This window comes from Camelus ferus, chromosome 18 (assembly GCF_009834535.1).
Source record: "Camelus ferus isolate YT-003-E chromosome 18, BCGSAC_Cfer_1.0, whole genome shotgun sequence".
In the NCBI taxonomy this organism is placed as follows: Eukaryota; Metazoa; Chordata; class Mammalia; order Artiodactyla; family Camelidae; genus Camelus; species Camelus ferus.
In genome coordinates this window covers 13882285-13899605 of record NC_045713.1, presented here as the reverse complement: position 1 = coordinate 13899605, position 17321 = coordinate 13882285, and the positions used below count along the sequence as shown (strand labels likewise).

At 49.4% G+C, this 17321-nt stretch overlaps 2 protein-coding genes and 1 long non-coding RNA gene across 5 annotated transcripts; 2 read left to right on the top strand and 1 right to left on the bottom strand.

Annotated features, from left to right (window-relative positions):
- Window positions 1–341: 341 nt before the first annotated feature.
- RNPS1 (RNA binding protein with serine rich domain 1) lies at window positions 342–9407 on the top strand. Of its 3 annotated transcripts, none has more exons than XM_014563005.2 (8): window positions 342–496; window positions 3450–3637; window positions 3876–4031; window positions 4665–4856; window positions 5162–5264; window positions 5567–5720; window positions 7811–7952; window positions 8487–9407. In XM_014563005.2, the coding sequence occupies exons 2-8, from the start codon at window positions 3567–3569 to the stop codon at window positions 8584–8586; spliced, it is 918 nt and encodes a 305-aa protein (XP_014418491.2). In that variant the 5' UTR covers window positions 342–496; window positions 3450–3566; the 3' UTR covers window positions 8587–9407. The 3 variants fall into 3 exon arrangements, with proteins under 3 accessions (XP_014418491.2, XP_006174095.2, XP_014418495.2); XM_014563009.2 differs by having other exon boundaries at window positions 467–888; XM_006174033.3 differs by lacking the exon at window positions 3450–3637.
- Window positions 9408–10695: 1288 nt separating this feature from the next.
- Window positions 10696–16954, top strand: ECI1 (enoyl-CoA delta isomerase 1). Its single transcript, XM_032460208.1, is given in 8 exon segments — window positions 10696–10962; window positions 12911–13038; window positions 13436–13582; window positions 14430–14451; window positions 14454–14550; window positions 14650–14759; window positions 14762–14827; window positions 16800–16954. Coding segments are annotated over 8 exon segments (978 nt in total). The 5' UTR covers window positions 10696–10709.
- Window positions 10867–14899, bottom strand: LOC116657536. Its single transcript, XR_004312656.1, has 4 exons — window positions 14768–14899; window positions 13550–13663; window positions 11616–12461; window positions 10867–11149 (listed from the first exon to the last, which is right to left on the bottom strand). It is a non-coding gene; the product is annotated as an uncharacterized LOC116657536 (long non-coding RNA).
- Window positions 16955–17321: the final 367 nt, after the last annotated feature.

Genomic DNA, 17321 nt, shown 5'->3' with positions numbered 1-17321 from the left:
GCCCGCAAACGCTCCAGCATCCCCACTGCCCCGCGGCCCAGCCACGCTGGGCGCGAAGCTACTGGGTCTCGACCACAGTGCCCTGGGATGCCGCCAGGAGCGCCGCTAGCCCACTGCGCGTGCGCAAAGCAAGGGGCGGGGCCGCGACCGCGTTAACATTCTCCGAGCTAGCCCTCAAGCTTCCCACGTGGCGCAGCCCTCCCAGCCCCAGCAAGCTGCCAATTTTCCGGCCCCACGAGGGGCGCAGCCAGCCCGAGGCAGCCCCAGACATCCCTCCAGAGAGGGAGACAGAGTAAGCACCCCGACGCTGTTCGCCACAAACGGCCCTGGCCCTTTAACACTCCCTTCGCTCGCGCCCATTGGCTAAGGCGCTCTACGTCATCGCTGCGCGCCGGACGACGGCGCCTTCCCGCTCCCTAATCCTGACGACAGAGCGGCGCCAGCCTCAGCGGCTGAGGAGAGCGGGACGAGGTCGCGGCCGCGGCGGCGGGAAGATGTAAGTTGTGGGAATCCGACCCCATCCGAGCTTCGGGAGCCACCCACTAGGCTCGGCTGGGCGCATCGTGGAGCCCACCCGTCTCCCGGTCCCGCGGTTGCAACGGCAGCCTGGCGGCGCAGCGCAGTGGCTGAGAAGAAAGAGTGTGGCCCGGGGCGGGCTGAGTGGGAGGCGCCGAGGCCGCGGCCCGGAAGTGGTCGAGGCTGCGGCGGGCGGAAGGGTGCCCTCGCTTCGTCCGCTCTGCGGCGGGCCCAGTGAGGCCCGCGGGATCTGGAGCACCCGGGACCCTGGCCTCTGTCCTCAGGGCTCTCTCGTCGGGCTGGAGACCCAGGCCCGCATCGCCGGGCCCTGCCCTGGAAGTGCTCGTGGCCTGGCGCCTGGACTGGGGAGTTGTGAGTGAACGCGGACGGGGGGCGGCGAGGTCGCGTGCAGGGCCGGTGCCGGTGGGTGTGGAGTTGCTTTATGGGATGCCCTGGATCCTCCCTTCGAATTCATTAACTCAAACATCGCCCCCAGGAATGTTTGCCGGGCTCCTGAGGGCTGTTCTCATATCCTTGGGGATACAGCCGCTAATGTCTTGGAGCTCAGTTCGACGGTTTAACCCAGAAGGGAGGATACGGGAAGGTTAAAATAATTGGAGGAGAGACAGGGCTTTTCTATTTTGTTATTTCACATTGTACCTAAAATGTCCTTTTAAATGGGGAAGGTGCTCTGAAGATGTGACCTGAAACGCCATCTACTCGAAATTTAACTAATTGTTCTCTCTCTCTGGCTGTTGGACGCGCACCTTTCCGGAGGATGGGGGAGGTAACCAAGGTCCTGTGCTGTTACCTGAACTTATGTAAACAGAGAACTTCAACCTTTGCTTTCTACCACTCAGGCCCCACCCAGCAAAGCGTCTTAATTTTTAGGATTTTAAGAATCACCGGTGGTGCTTGTTTTTACAAAGTTTCACAAAGATCTGCATCCGAGCGGATCTTTAGGACCTGAATGGGGCCCAGGAATCTACACTGTAGTTCAACTGTTCAGTGAGTCAGTAAGGTAGCCATTTGCCACACATGGCTGTTGAACACTTGAAATATACCTAGCCCCAACTGAGGTGTTTAAAAGATTTAGTGGTGGGGGTTTGTGTGAATTTTATGAATAAATGTGTATACTAATTGGTGAAAAGGTAATATTTGGGCTATACCGTGTCAAATACTTTACTGAAAGTTATCTTCAGTCTTTAACGTATAGCTTTTGTAATGTGGCTCTTTGAAAATTTGGGGGTACACTTGTAGCTTGCTCTCTATTGGACAGTACTGCTCTTGGTGATCCTAATGGGGGGGGGGTCCAGGGACCCTTGTTGAGCATTCAGAGATGGTGTGTAACCTTACAGTCGAGAGATTATGTGGGAAAAGAACCTCCAACTCCTTTCTTCTAATATTAGCTAGCGTTTATTGAGCCTTAACTAGGTGTTAAATCTCTTTTATGGTTAATTTGATTAGTGTTGTTGATAACTATGAATTGTAAGAACTGTATGTGTCACCATAATGCTAATGACAAATAGAGGCTCAGAAAGGTTAAGTGATTTTTCCAAGATCACACAACAGAGCTTTGAGTCAAACCCAGGCAGGCTGACTCCAGACTCTTAACCACTGAATCATACTCACTGATTGTCCAGGGACACCAACCTTATTTATTGTTGCCTGTTCATTATTTATACCTTACTGCTTTAAAATAAAACGTCTTAAAAGATTTTATGGCCCTGGAAAAGAGCCACAAAGGTGATACTCTGTTCTGCACTCTCATTTGATTGTCCACAGCTGGATGCTCTTTCTTGAGTCAGAATGTTTATTCAGTATTTTGGCACTGCTACACATGTATAAACAAGATCCCAATTGATGTGCTGTGTTCAGGTTATTTATAGGCTGTTGAGGAAGGTGGAATAGTAGTACTCGAGGCTAACATCCTGAGCTCTTCGCTCAAGCAAATTGTACAAAACCTTACTGGAGATATTAAAGGCAACGGTCCCCAGGGAACAGGCACATAATGAATTAATAATTTGTTCTTGAGTAGTATTTACTAATGACCATTTACTGAGCACATATTGCAGTTCAGGCACTTAGCTAAACCCTTAACGTGCCATAACTCATCCAATTTTATTGTTTACTTCTTCCTAAAAAAAATTATTTTTGAAAAAATCTGAACGTACAGAAAAGTTGGGAAAAAATTGTGCGTTGAATATCCACGTAACCACCACCTAGATTCTACAAGTTACATCTCATATTTACTTTATATCTAGCCACCCATCAATCTTACTGCATTTCAAAGTAAATTGCAGGCTTTGGTATACTGCCCCATAGTACTTCCATGTGCATATCATTAAAGTTCAGTGTTTACAATGGCTAGTTATTAATGTGTTACTTTTATTACTATTTTAATGTTCATAGAGGACATTTTATTTGTATTTGGATATTAAATGTTTTGATGCTGGTACCAGTCACTTTTGAAATGGTTTTTGCTTCCAGTCATATCATATATCCAATGTATCCTACAAAGAAATTACAGCAATGAAACAAGAGATCTAATGCTATTGGTAATCCTATCAGTTAGGTTTTTCTCTGTTCTGCATGTAAATGTGGTGCTGTAGTATTTCTAAAGGGCTGTAGAGGGCTCATCATTCAACTGATGAGTGAAAAAACAGGTATTGAACCACCTGTAAATTAACAGTGATGGGCATCACCACTGTTTCCTTAAGAAAAAGACTAGCCGAGATGACAGTTCTACCTGTGCCTTCTGTGGGGGTGGGATCCTCCCTGAGGAAATGGTGATGGTCCCCTGCGTGTTCCCAGCTTTGTGGGTGTTTGCTGCTTACTGTGTTCCTTGCTGCCTTTTGTGCTGAGCTTTTGACTGCAAAGTGGATTTGTTGCCTTGCCAATTTACTCTGTAAATCCTTTTATCTTGTTATTAGGCTGCACTTTGGCGTAAATTGCAATCGATTAGGGATCGTTTCTCAGACTCAAGTTAGAAGTGAGAGTTCAGATAAGTGAGGCCGCCATTGCTGCTTTGAACACCTCAGAAGGGGAGAATGGATTTATCAGGAGTGAAAAAGAAGAGCTTGCTAGGAGTCAAAGAAAATAATAAAAAGTCCAGCACTAGGTAATCCTTCTGTCAGATTTTTCTAGTGCTACTTTGGGGGTGTTCATTACTAGGACCCTCAGAAAGGGGATGATTGGAATTGCCTTGAATTTTACAGTGAAAGTGTCCTAAGCCACAGATCATTTTGCTCTGTGATTGCCTGGGATTTCTGTAGCCCTTTGGATCCCCCTTTAGGTTTGCTATTGTTTCAGGGTCCAGTCAAAGAGGCATCTATCTCACACTCTTCCTCACTATCCAGGGCTCCTTCTCCTACCAAGCGCAAAGACCGCTCTGATGAGAAGTCCAAGGATCGCTCTAAAGATAAAGGAGCCACCAAGGAGTCAAGCGAGAAGGATCGTGGCAGGGACAAAACTCGAAAGAGGCGCAGTGCTTCCAGTGGTAGCAGCAGCACCAGGTGGGGCTGATGGGTTAGAACACTGCAGGGGCCTCACTTCCACACCTGCTATGTCTTCTTAAGTATTTACAAAGAAAACTTACTCAGATTATTAAGAGAGACCCTAATTTATGGCAAACTGGTTTGGGGTTTGCTCTGATTTTATATTGAAGATGGTGTTGGGATTTTTTTCTTTTCTAGAGATGTTGAGGAATGGGACTTCCTGGGATGTTTTTCTCTCAAGTGCTTTTTTTATTTGGACTTGTCATTGGATTGCCCTAGGCTCGAGCTCCCTTTTCCTTCATTTGAGCCTGGTTCAGTCAGTAGCTGCCCTCCAAGCAGAGTTGGCGGTTCTGATTTGTCAGGCTCCTTCTTTACCTCTCAGTAGGCAAGGCTTCTGTGTAAGAAGGAAGCAGCTCATTCTTCCTTTCCTGTCACTGCACAATACAAATGCTATTTTGTGTCCTTACCTAGGGCTTTGGCTTAGGGCGGGGATTGGGGGATGTAAATGTTCTCCCCGCTGGGGAAGGCAGTGAGGCTTGAAAATACAAGGGCAGCGGTTTCCTCTTGGGAGCACCTGCTGGCCTGTCTGTGCTGTGAAGCAGTGCTGCTCCCACGACTGTTGTCCATGACCTCCTGCATCTCTCCCCTCAGGTCTCGGTCCAGCTCTACCTCCAGCTCGGGCTCCAGCACCAGCACAGGCTCAAGCAGTGGCTCTAGCTCATCTTCGGCATCAAGCCGCTCAGGAAGTTCCAGTACATCCCGCAGCTCCAGCTCCAGCAGCTCCTCTGGCTCTCCGAGTCCTTCTCGGCGCAGACACGACAATAGGCGGCGGTCCCGCTCCAAGTGAGCTCCTTCCCAGCACGGCTTCTTGCCCAGGAGTGGTTGGTTTGGGGGGATCTCCTCCCAAGACTTGAGAATTATCTAGGGACCTAAACTTAACAAACTGGGGGCTTTAAAGTTACCTTAGTTGTTATAAAAGACCCAAAAAGGAGTCTTTTTATCTTAATAGGATTTCTGAGATGAATAATATATGTGAACTGGTAGGAAAAGCTTCCTTATGAAAACCTGTCGTACTAGTGGTTAATATCCCCCACCTAAAACTTTTTGACTTGACAGATTGTTTCTGGTGTTTTTTTTTTTTAAATCAGATCCAAACCACCCAAAAGAGATGAAAAGGAAAGGAAAAGGCGGAGTCCTTCCCCTAAACCCACCAAAGTGCACATTGGGAGGCTCACCAGGAATGTGACCAAGGTGAGGAATCTTGTTTCTGTCTGGTGGACAGTGGGGTGTGTCTCTTTTTGCAAATTTTTGCAGTGGAAAACTGGAGAAACAGGCCTCTGCCAGAAGGTGAACTTAGAAAGTAGCATTTCGAAGGGCTGAGTTGATGGTGTGTGTTTCTAGCAGAGCATGGGTTACTTCCTTTCAATGGAAAGTGTTATATATGTGTATTTAGGAGATTTACTGCCAAATGCCAGGGTGGTAGACATTATGTGGTGAATTCTACATAAGTCGTTGATGAGTGAGCATTAAGAGTGACCCTTCTTTCTCCCTAGGATCACATCATGGAGATATTCTCCACCTATGGGAAAATTAAAATGATTGACATGCCTGTAGAAAGGATGCACCCCCATCTATCTAAAGGCTATGCATATGTAGAGTTTGAGAATCCAGATGAGGCTGAGAAGGCGCTGAAGCATATGGACGGAGGTGAGTAAACCCTGCCAGCACTGCTGACCTCCCTTGTCCACTGTCCAAGACTAGCTGCCCACCACACATCGTGAGATTAGAACCAATTTCCAACCTGGCTGCAAGCAGGAATCTCCCTGGAGCTCTTTCAGGATTCTAGTTCTTGCTCAGTGGGTGTGTGTTTACCAAAAACATGTTTTATGGAGTACTATTCTTTAAAAAAAATCATCAAATATGAATATATTAGCACTTTAAGAATATTTCAATCTGTTAAAAGCTTAAGGATCAAATGAATGGGTTTTTTTAATATAAAGAATAGATTATGGTGAAGCATGGCTTTTATATGGGAATGTTTTCTTTAATTCTCTCAGTCATTTTCCGTTTTGCTAACATTGCAGAATTTTTAGGAGAATTTTGCTGAATTCACAGATTTTACCCATTTCCCAAATTCTTGTATCTTAACTGTATGACATTTATAGCTACTTTGTATTGGGAAAAATGGTTTTAACAACATTTGAACACTTGTGAATAGATTTAAGGCCTTGTTATACACTCAGTAAATAGCTTAACAGTTTTGTGGGGGGGGGGGGGGAGTTTGTTTGTTTGTTTTTTGGATAATTGCCCTTGAGCCCTGGTAGAATTTATATGCTAGGAAATTTTCCTTGATTCATAGCTGCTAACCCTACTTCAGTCTACTTAAATCCCTCTGGAGTGTTTCAGGAGTTCAGCATAAACTGTGATTCATCTCTGCACATATCAGGTCTTGGCCTTGTGAGTCACACCTTTGATTTAGAGACCGTTGGTCATTGTGTATTTGACAATCTGAGCACTTGCTAAAGATTCAGGAGACTTGGGCATATTCAGGATTTGTGGGATTATAAATACTCCATGTTGTCTTAAGATTCTGGTAGGACTTTTTTTGTTTCGTGTGTCCCCGTATTGTGCTGTGCACCACTGAATAGGACAGTTCCATGCTGTCTCCAGAAAGAAAGTAGAAGGACCTGGCCTTTGCTGGCAGCTGGCCAGAGGATGGCTTTGTCTTCATTGTTACATTGTCGGTGCCCATGAAATTCCTAATTTGGACTGACTTTTGGCCATGGGCCGGGGGCCACCTTGGACTGTATTTACTTCAGTTAAGCCTTTTTGAGTATGTTCTGAAAATAGACCCAGATTCCTGAGTTACCTCTTCAGTACCTTTGAAGTTTCCTTGAAAGTAGGAGCTGAGAAGATAAAGGATCTCTCCACCCTTTGGGAGCACACAAGGGTTGTGCTTGGTCCCCTGAGCATTCCCTGGACTGAGGTCAAAGTGCACACTCCCCTAGGATTCTTGGGTCCCTGCCTCAGTTTCCTTTGCTCTTTCTCTCCCTGAGACCCTGCAGGCTCCTCGGGCCTCCGTGCTGAGCTGCCTCCCCTCGCTGTTCTGCAGTTTCATTCATGCATGTGATTTTAGTACTGGCTGCACACAGACTCACCTCCCTGAGGCACTCGTTTCAAACTCCCAAGACAGCTTTGACATCTTGTTTCATTTTGTTCCCCCATGCTAGAAGTCTCTTCCTCCTCTCAGGCCCCACCTCAGGAAATCATAATTTATCCAGAAACTTGGTGCTGATCATCCTTCAGCTAAGCCCTGGGCTCGCTCACCTGATCCATCACCTAGCTCTGGTGAATGTACATTCCAGTTACTCCTTGAGTTCTTAGTTTCACCCCCATCAGTCCTGCCAAAGCCCCCTGACAGGTCCTCCCTCTCCTCTTGCGTGCCCCTTTCCCACTGTTCTTAAGAAAATTCAAGTGTGACACTACCTTTCAGCTCAAGGCAGGGCGGCACAACCCTTTCCCTCACATAGCAAACTCTAGCATGTTCTTTAGGATGACACTTCCTCTGGGAGGCCATCCCAGTGCATCAAGATAGAGTCCCCCATTAGGTTCCATACCCCCTCGTAGTTTTTTGATGAAACCTCCAATAATAGTAATTGTGAGGTTCTTCCTGTGACAATTGTAATTTGTCCTTGTTCCCCCTAGTCTCCCATCTGTCTTGCTCACCATGTCTGACGTTGGGCCTAGCCCAGGGTAAGTGTTTGTTAGGTATTTTGTGACTATCCTTTTTTTGACAGGACAAATCGATGGCCAGGAGATCACTGCCACTGCTGTGCTGACCCCCTGGCCTAGGCCACCCCCCAGGCGATTCAGCCCTCCCAGGAGAATGCTACCACCACCTCCCATGTGGCGCCGGTCACCCCCACGGATGAGGAGAAGGTGAGTCATTTTGGGGTCTCATAGGGGACTGACTAATTGGGACCAGTTTTTGTTTATTTTATTTAGAAACGTAATGTGAGAACCATGAGTTTGGGACCTTTTTTTAGCCCCACCCGCCCCCTATACCTCATGCTGTGTATGGGGAAGCAGTACATGTGGCCTTTGGAGCTCATCCCATCCTTTTCAGCTGGGAAAAGGGAGGGAAAGATAGCTGCCTGATTGGGGGACCCGCAGGAGGTTCAGCTCATGCTGTGTTTGGCTGTCCTGCACTAGTGGTGTTGAGCTGCACTTTGCACAGCCCTCGGAGAACAGGAGACAGCCTGGGGTTGTGCCTTTGGTCTCCAGAACATGTTTCTTTCCCAAGTGTTCCATATCAGTGCCATCCAAAGGGAGCTGTCCTAGCTCAAGTGTTGAAGTGTGAAGCTGTGTACAGTCGTTCCTGAGGGAAAGCAGCTTTACCCTTGTAGTCCGAGATACAGAGCTGCTTCCGGGGCGTTTGCTTCGTGTCTGATGTGATCTCTCCTCTTCCTACAGGTCACGTTCCCCTCGGCGCAGGTCCCCCGTACGCCGGCGATCCCGCTCCCCCGGCCGCCGCCGCCACAGGAGCCGCTCCAGCTCCAACTCCTCCCGATAAGCAGGGCCACTGAAGCTCTGCCCCTGTGACTTATACCCATCTGACTCAGTTTTGTCACTTTTCTAGCTGAAAGGTGATCAGTAGGAAAGGAATCCCTCACTCGGGCAGGCTTTGAAGGCAAAGACAGCAGTTGAGTTGTTTCCTCTGGCAGCGGAGTTCCAGCTGCAGGATTGTTGTTGGCTTGGAATTGTGCCTATAAGGATGCCCTCCAGTTTTCTGGCTAGAAAGCTCCCATGTTGTCAGTTTGGTGGCAGAGCCAGCAGGGATGAGCAGGGGGCTCCAGGTGGTACACCCCCAGCCTGGGATCATGTTTTTCATTCCACACATGTCCTGGGGACAACCTGGTGGCCTGGTGATGCCCTCACTTGTTGGCCTGCAGGCTCCCCCAGGAAAGGCTCTACCTTTTGCAGCTGCTGTTCCTGTTAGCCTGGCCCTGCTCCCCTGCTTGAGTCTTTTCTGACCGTGAGGATCAAATACCCTATTATTTGTCTAAAATGGTTCTTTTTACATGTGCTCATATGCGTGTGCACAAATACACATACACATCCCACGTCTCCCTTTCTCTCTGAAATTGGTGAGCAACTTGAGAGCCAGCTCTGCATTGTCATCACGGAACCCCCTGTTGTGCTGGTATTCACGGTGGTCCTGCAGGTTACCTTGGCAATGTGTACATTGCTTTTCTTGACTTTTATTGTACAGTCAGTACTATAAATTTTCTGTTTTGAGTTTTGTAACTTTGTAGCATTTTAGATACTGTTGTGTTTGTACTTTGTTGTGTAGAGTAAAAGGATTGTGTTGAATAAACCTAGGATTACAGTGCAGATGAGTGTTGGGTTCACTGCCACCTTCCTGTCTCTTGGCCCCAAAGATAGCTTCAGGTGTGTGAGAATTAAAAGCACAGCTACCTAAAAAATATTTTGGTTTCATTTCCAAACTCACACCTCCGGAAACTTTCAACCAGGGAAACAGAAGTGTACCTCAGTGTTGGGTTGCTCCTTATGTGGACACACTTTAGAAAAAGGTATTTTATCGCCTTTGAATTTCCAGGAACTTCCGATAATGCCTGCCAGAAATGTGGATCTTATTTGCTTCCGTTATCTTAGGTGGCCATGGAAAAACTATTTTCCACTTCAAAAAGTAGTTTGTTCCCCAAGGAAGAATTAAAAACGCTTAAGGTGTCACAGAACAAGTCTCCATCACCCACCAGTGGTACTTGGCCCTTCCTGTGTCCAGTGTTCAAACCCAATGGTCAGAAATACGCTGTGGACTACTGGGCATCTCGGGCTTGCCATCCATCCCACTGCCTGCAGGTAGTGTTTCTTCATGCACTTTCCAGCAAATACAAACACTGGTGTCACTTTTCCCTTCCTTGTGGAGGAACACTGCAGTGCCTTCCTACTGGTGGTGTGAAGGTGCTTCCTGCCCTCAGCCTTGCTGAAGAGGGTGCTGCCCGGCTTTTGTTCACTTGCTATTCTTACGCGGAAGGTGCATGGCATGGTCTGTTCTTAGTCACCAGGCTGTGCTGCCCCCCCAAGCCTATGGCTAAACTACCAGCTGTGGTTCCTCTTCTCACAGTCAGGAGGCGGAGGTCACACTTGGGGGTGATGTCTGGGCTCCCATCTGGACCCCCTCTAGCATCCTTTGCAATGCCCATGCCTCTGCGGGGTGGCAGAGTTTGAGAATGGGCCTATTTTGATCTGGTTGCCTCAGCTATGAAAGCTGAGTGCAGGTAAGCAGCTGGTCAGGTCCTTAAAGTCCCCATGCCAACTCAGCTCACGACTCTGGGACTCAAACACCCCGTGACTTACGAGCAGTCACCCCCAGTCTCAGCAGTCTCCTGCCTAGGTGACTTGATCCTTGCCTGGGCGGTGGACAACATGGGAAGTTGCGCCGCTGGATGAGGGAGAACACGGCGTCTGTTCTGCCCGGGATCCCTGCCTGGCAACCATTCATCTGCATCCCCAGGGCCCTGCTCAGTGAAGCCGGGCACTTTGGCCTCCTGGGGGCGGGGACGATTTGCATCCAGGTGGACCGGTGGGCGGACTCAGGCGCTGACTCCAGCCCCGCCCTCCCCCAGCGGCGAGGCCACACCCCGGCGCCGCGACCGGGCCGGACCAGTCAAGATGGCCCTGGCGGTAGCAATGCGGCGTCCTGACGCGCATCCTCCTCTGCCCGTGTGCGTGGCCCGGAGGCGGGATCTGGGCCGGGGGCTGGGACCGGGCAGGGGCGGCGGGCTAACGAGCTTTGCGCGGCCCTTCTCAGGGCCTCTGCTCCGAGGTGCGGCACTCTGAGGGACTCAGCCGGTGGCCGGTGGCGGGGACGGCGCGCGGCGCTTCGCGAGCCAGCGGGTGCTGGTGGAGCCGGACCCGTCTGCAGGTAAGCGACCCGGAACCCCGGCCTTCTGCACGTCGGGCTCGCCGAGCGCCGGAGCCGGTTTCCTGCCTGGACCGATATCAGGGCACCTGATTCAGTTCTCCTGTTTAGCTTCTCTCATGGCCGCCGAAGGCAGGTGATGAGGGGCCCACGTTGGTCCCATCGACGAGTCCCATGAAAACCTGAGTTTCTGAAAGGATCATTTCTATGATAGATTTCGATAGACATGAAAAAATGCAAAAACAGATTTTAAAAGTGTTGGATGGTGATGATGGTTGCACGACGTTATGACTAAATACCACTGAGTTGTACACTTCAAAACGGTTGAAAGAGTAAACTTTGTTATGTAAGCAAGAAAAAAAAATTACCGGCTAGATAATTTACCAAAGTGCTTTCCCCCCCACCAGGGAAGAATTCACTAGCTTTGCTGGCTTACCGTGGTGGGAGGTTAAGTTTGAGCTCAGAAAGCCAAATCTGCCTGGTTGTGTCCTCACTGCCAGACCCAGGTTGCCTTCAGGCATCTTGAGGCTTGGATGAATTAATGGACTAAAAGTGCTTTTTAAAAATGTTTTCATTTAGGGCTAAAGTCCTGTTACTGCAGCTGATGTAAGATGACGTTCAACATTCCATTCGAGAAACACTTATTTTGTACCTACCCTGAGCCAGGGATGCAGTTGTCTACCTCGTGATGTACAAGTCCATCCAAATTCTTGATTAACTTCTGTTCACCTTCAGCCTCTTTACCTTACACCCAGTGTCCTGGAGTCAGCCTCACCAAGCTCTGCAAAAATCGAGTCAGCTTCAGAAACCCCTCAGAACCAAGTTTGGGGAGCTCACTTCTGAAAGTTTTGATTGCTTATATGTACATACCTGTAGCCAGTTAATAACTACCTCTTCTTCATAAATCAAAAGTCTCAGAAGAGCCATTTTGCCTGCAGGACTTAATTCTCATTCCTAGAGAATGGGTTGTGTTGACCATCCAGAGATTTGCAAGACCCCGACCAGGGAAGTGCACCCTAAATGAACAGTGGCGTCTCTGAATCACTTGAGGTCGGTCCTTAGGCCAGGCAGTGAGAACAGATGGCCCTGGCCAGCCCAGGCTAGCAGCTGCACTGTCCACAAGGGCAGGCCCTGTCGCTCCTGTTTTCCCTGCTGCTGGCAAAATGGATGTTTGGACGGTGGAGAATGTGAAAAACATCTGACCCCTTTACCCTCAGTCCTTTCTTAAACAGGCCTGAACCAGAGCGCCCCACTAGAGCTCCCCTGCACATCTGGTTCTAAGAATTTGTTCACGTCCTCCTCAAGAAAACTAAGGCCATTTCCTATTCCCATGAGGATATAGGACTTGCATTTGAGAGAAAAAGATCAACAGAAATTTGTACCTGAATGTTCACAGCAGCATTATTCACAATAGCCAAAAGGTGGAACCAACCCAAGTGTCCATGAGCACACGAATGGATAAACAGAATGTGCTCCACGCGTACAGTGGAATGTCCTTTGACCTTAAGAAGGAAGGAAGCACTGACTCATGCTGCTGCAAGGATGAAACTTGAAAACATGTGAAGTGAAAGAAGGCAAACACAAAAGTTCCCATAGGTGAGTCCATGTATGTGAAGTGTCCACAACAGACAAATCCATAGGAACAGAAAGGAGACTAGTGATGGCCAGGGGCTGGGGCAGGAGGAAGGGCAACTGTTGATGGGTACGGGGTTTCCTTTGTGCTGATGGACATGTTCTACAAGTAGATAGGGGTGGTTGTGCAACATTGTGAATGTACTTAGTGGACCTGAACTGTTCATTTTTAAATCGCTAATTTGCTAGGTGAATCTCACCTCCCTTTTAAAAAAACCCAAACTGTGTAGCTTCCCATGGCCAGGCTGAGGATGCAGGATGACTGGGAGCACCTTTCCAGTGCTAGGCATGAGCTTTGTCCTCTTCATTTTCAAACCAGGGGTCACTGTACTGAAGCTCAAGAGCCCCCCAGTGAACAGCCTCAGCCTCGAGCTGCTGACAGAGTTAGTCATCAGTCTGGAGAAACTGGAGCATGACAAGACCTTCCAAGGCATCCTCCTGACTTCGGTGGGTGCTCTGGAGCTCCCGCGGGGCCCGAGTCCTCTGATCCAAGTCCCGACTCAGAAACCATCCTACACACTTCGTGTGGTGTTGAATACTTGGGCAGCTCCAGACACAGGTGCCACCACAAGAGGCCTCCAGGGGTCGCCTTGTGGCTCCAGGGGGACCTGGGCAGATGGTTCTCCAGCAGGAGACTGGTGACTCTGTCCCAGGCTGCTTCCCAGGCCCATGGGGTTGTGGGGTCAGGCCCTGGGGCAAGGTTCAGATTCCATACCCGGGGCCAGAACTTAGGTGAGGTCAGGTGACACTTTTGCAGGGATAACCTTGAGCCCACACTGCTTCAGGAAAGATGGACCCTATGCAAACTTGGCAGCAGCTTCCTGGGGCGCCCTTACTTCCCTAGGACTGCCCTGGGGTCTTCTCAGCTGGCCTGGACCTGACGGAGTTGTGTGGAAAGAACCCAGCCCACTACGCGGAGTTTTGGAAGGCTATGCAGGAGATGTGGCTGCGACTCTACCTGTCTAACTTGGTGCTGATTGCCGCCATCAATGTGAGTGTCTCCTTCCCGAGGGGCCTGGATGACTCGCTCCTTAGGCTGAGGGATGGGCATGACCCTGTCTTCAAGAAGCCTCTGGAGAGGAAAGGGGCAATCGGGGAGACTCTCAGAGGTGGACAGGTCATTACAGACCAGGTTACTGGGGGGTGGGAGGTGCAGAGGGACCAGGGCCCATGGTCGACAGGGCCCAGCAAGAGGGATCTGGGGGGGAGGGGCGTGTGGGGGATCAGATCCACATTTTGGGAACGTGACTTTGGCCTAACCTGGGCAACGCAGGGGCAGGGCTCAGGCTCACAGAGGTGCGAGGAGGGCCTGCTCTGGGTGGAGAGGAGGGATGGCCAGAGGCAGGAAGACTCCCTGAGGTGCAGTGGCAGCTGACAGCAACCTGCCACTTCTCTTTGGGGCAGCAGTGTGCATGAGACAGGGCAGAGTGAGGTTGGGCTTCTGAAGACCTCCTGCTGGAGATGGCAGCAGGCCCTCAGTGGGGCACGACAGGAGGTAACAGCTCTGGCTAAATGCCTGCTTGGCATTTGAGGGTACAGACAAGAGTTTTGAGTGGAAAGGCCGCTTGCTGCCCAGATGTGAGGCTAAGAAAAGAGGGATGTTCCGCCGTGATAGCTGGCCACCCTGCCGGTGCCCTCAGCCCTCAGGCTGATGGGCAAGCCTGGGTCCCCATTGTGTGCACACCCCACCAAAGACTAGGGTGCAGAACCCTAGGGTCTGGAGGCATCCCAAGAGCTCACATGCACTTGAAGGGCATTCCTCGGGCCCTAGGCTTTCTGGAACATGACTGGGACCAGCCGCAGCAGCACCTGGACCCGTTGATCTTGCTTCCCCTGAGGGAGCCTGCCCAGCCGGAGGCTGCCTCTATCTCTCACCTGCAATTACCGGGTGCTGGCTGACAACCCCAAGTACCTCATGGGGCTGAATGCGACCCTGCTGGGCATCATCATCCCCTTCTGGTATGGCCGGGGGCTGCACCCACATTCCACTTGTCCCTGGGGCTGTGCCCACTTCTCAGGGAACCCCGAGCCTGTGGTAAGTAGGTGTCTCCGTTCCAGGTTAAAAGACACCCTCATAAACACCATCAGGCACCGTGCCACCGAGTGTGCCCTGCAGCTGGGGTTGCTCCTCCCACTGGCAGAGGCCCTCCACATGGGCATGGTGGACCAGGTGTACCTGAGGACCAAGTGCTGAGCACAGTGCTCTCGGTGATGGCCCAGTGGATGGCCATTCCAGGTGAGGAGCCCAGGGAGGGCCGACAGCTGTGGGTCAAGCAGAGCCCCTCCCGTTCCCAGCTGGAAGCTCCTGCTGAGACAGAAAGTTCTCAGGTAATTCACAAATGAGCCTTTCACAGTAGCAGACTGTAGAGTTCTGAGGCCAAGATAACAGATTATCACAAGACAGAGAGTTAGGATGGGGGTGCTTAAAACTACAGAAATGCAGGGGGAAGGGAATAGCTCAAAGTGGTAGAGTGCATGCCCTACGAGGTCCTGGGTTCAATTCCCCAGTACCTCCTCTTAAAAAACAAAAAAGTAAATAAATCAACCTAATTACCTCCCTCCCACACCTTAAAAAACAAACTACAGAAATGCATTCTCTCACAGTCTCTAGGCCAGAAGGCTAAAGTCAGAGTGCAGGCAGGGCCTTGCTCACTGCAGAGGCTCCAGGGGAGGCTTCTCCCTGCCTCTTCCAGCTTCTGGGGCCTCCTGGCTTTCCTTGGCTTGTGGCTGTATTGCTCCAAACCCTGTCTCCGTCTTCACGTTTCACATGCCCTCTGAGTGTCTCTATGTCTCAAATCTTCCTCTCCTTTTAAGGACACCTATCACTGGCCCTAGACCCATTGCAAAGACCCTTTTCCTAATAAGGCCACTTGGACATACCATTTTGGGGTCCACTATTCAGTCTACAAACAGACAATTGGGAACAGCCTGGGTGTCTGTGTCTAGAAATAGGGCTGCTTGTATCAACCATCATGGAGACCAGGGGTGAGAAGACTGTTTATAAAGAGCCAGGGAGATTTGCAGCTCTATGGGTCACACCGTCTCCACCACAGCTGTGGCGCTGGAGCGTGAGGGAAGCCTCAGTGTACGGGAACTAACAAATGTGTCGGTATTCCAATAAAGCCAGGCCACTAAATTCTGAATTTCATGTAATTGTCACATGTCACAAAATGTCACCCTAAGATTTTTTTCATCTATATGAAAATGTAAAGACCATTCTTCCTTCTTGAGCCACAGGGGGCCATGTTTGCCAATGCCTTACACAAGTGATTGAATACCGTGCAGCCATTAATTATGTTGTAAAAGAATATTTAGCAACATGGAAAATATTCTCAACAATACAGATGAGTGAAAATAATAGGTTAAGAAGGCAGTTTTTACAGTATCATCCTGTATGTTTTTAAAACAAACCCATGGATTGTAGTGATACAGGAAAAATGGGGAGGGGGAGGATGGACATGTTCCAGGCAAGTCCCTGGGATGGACTCCCCTCAAGTGCTTGGCTTTGTGAAGGAAGGAATTAAAGAGTGAGCCATAGTTGAGTAAAAGTAGGTTTATTCAGAGAGATGCATACTCCATAGACCAAGTGCAGGCCATGTCAGAAAGCCAGAAAATCCATGAGGTGGGGGGTGGAGTTTAGTTTAAAGTATAAGTAGATACACACTCCATAGACAGAGGGCATGCTGTCTCTGAAGGCAAGAGATACACATTCCACAGACAGAATGGGGGCCTTCTCAAAAGGCAAAAGAAAGGCCACGAGGTGCAGGGTTGTAAGTTTTTAATGGGCTCAGTAACTTCATATGTTAATAAGTGGGAGGGTTATTCCAACTACTTTGGAGAAGGAGCTGGGATTCCCAAGAATTGGGCCATAACCCACTTTTTGACCTTTTATGATAAACCTTGAAATTTTCATGGCGCCTATGGAAGTATCATTTAGCATGTTAATATATTACACTAAGCATATAATGATGCTCAAGGTCTACTGGGAGTTGACTCTTCCTCCATCTTGGTGCTAATTGCTGTGTCGTTCTTTTAATGGTTATGCCATGTGTCTCAGTAGGAAACAGATGATTTTCATTTTCTTCTTCCTTACTCTGTATTTTCTAAGCTTTCTACCAGAGTTCCAACAGGAATTCTCTTGGCAGGGCTGGGAATGATGCCACTGTCCCAGATTGTGGGTCTTTACCCGGGGACCCCATTTTCCTTAGATCACACTCGACAGCTGACCAAGAACATGATGCAAAAGCCCACTGCAGACCACCTGCTGAAGCAGCGTGACACTGACATCCAGTACATCGTCAGCGTCATCTCCAGGGACTCCATCCAGAAGTCCCTAAAGACCTACTTAGAAAAACTCAAGTGAATAAAAGGCTAAGGGCTGGGCTGCCCACGCAGGGCTCTTAGCCGTATGCCCTCTCCTGTGGTTCCAAGGGATTTTAAATAAGGTGTTTTCCATTTAAAAGTACTTTCAGCTCTTTGTTTTGCTGATCTTCCTAGAAGGCCCAGTGCCTCTTAGCCATAGTCCCAAAACACGCCACCACCCATGAGTGCCTTTTGTGCCTGGCAGGTGGGCAGAGGGGCACAACTGGCAAGCAGTGTCTTGATCTGGGAATCATAACCTGACAAGTGGGGCCATTCTCGACTTCAACAATGTCACCCCTGACTGTCTCCTTTGCCAAAGCAGAATAAAGTCCTTGGCTGGTGGGATGCCTGATTGCTAGAGGCATAAG

Coding starts and splice junctions, on each gene's coding strand:
- RNPS1 (XM_014563005.2), top strand. CDS start 3,567: ATGGATTTATCAGGAGTGAAAAAGAAGAGCTTGCTAGGAGTCAAAGAA. Junction 4,032..4,664: donor AGTGGTAGCAGCAGCACCAG/GTGGGGCTGATG, acceptor CTCTCCCCTCAG/GTCTCGGTCCAGCTCTACCT. Junction 4,857..5,161: donor AGGCGGCGGTCCCGCTCCAA/GTGAGCTCCTTC, acceptor TTTTTAAATCAG/ATCCAAACCACCCAAAAGAG.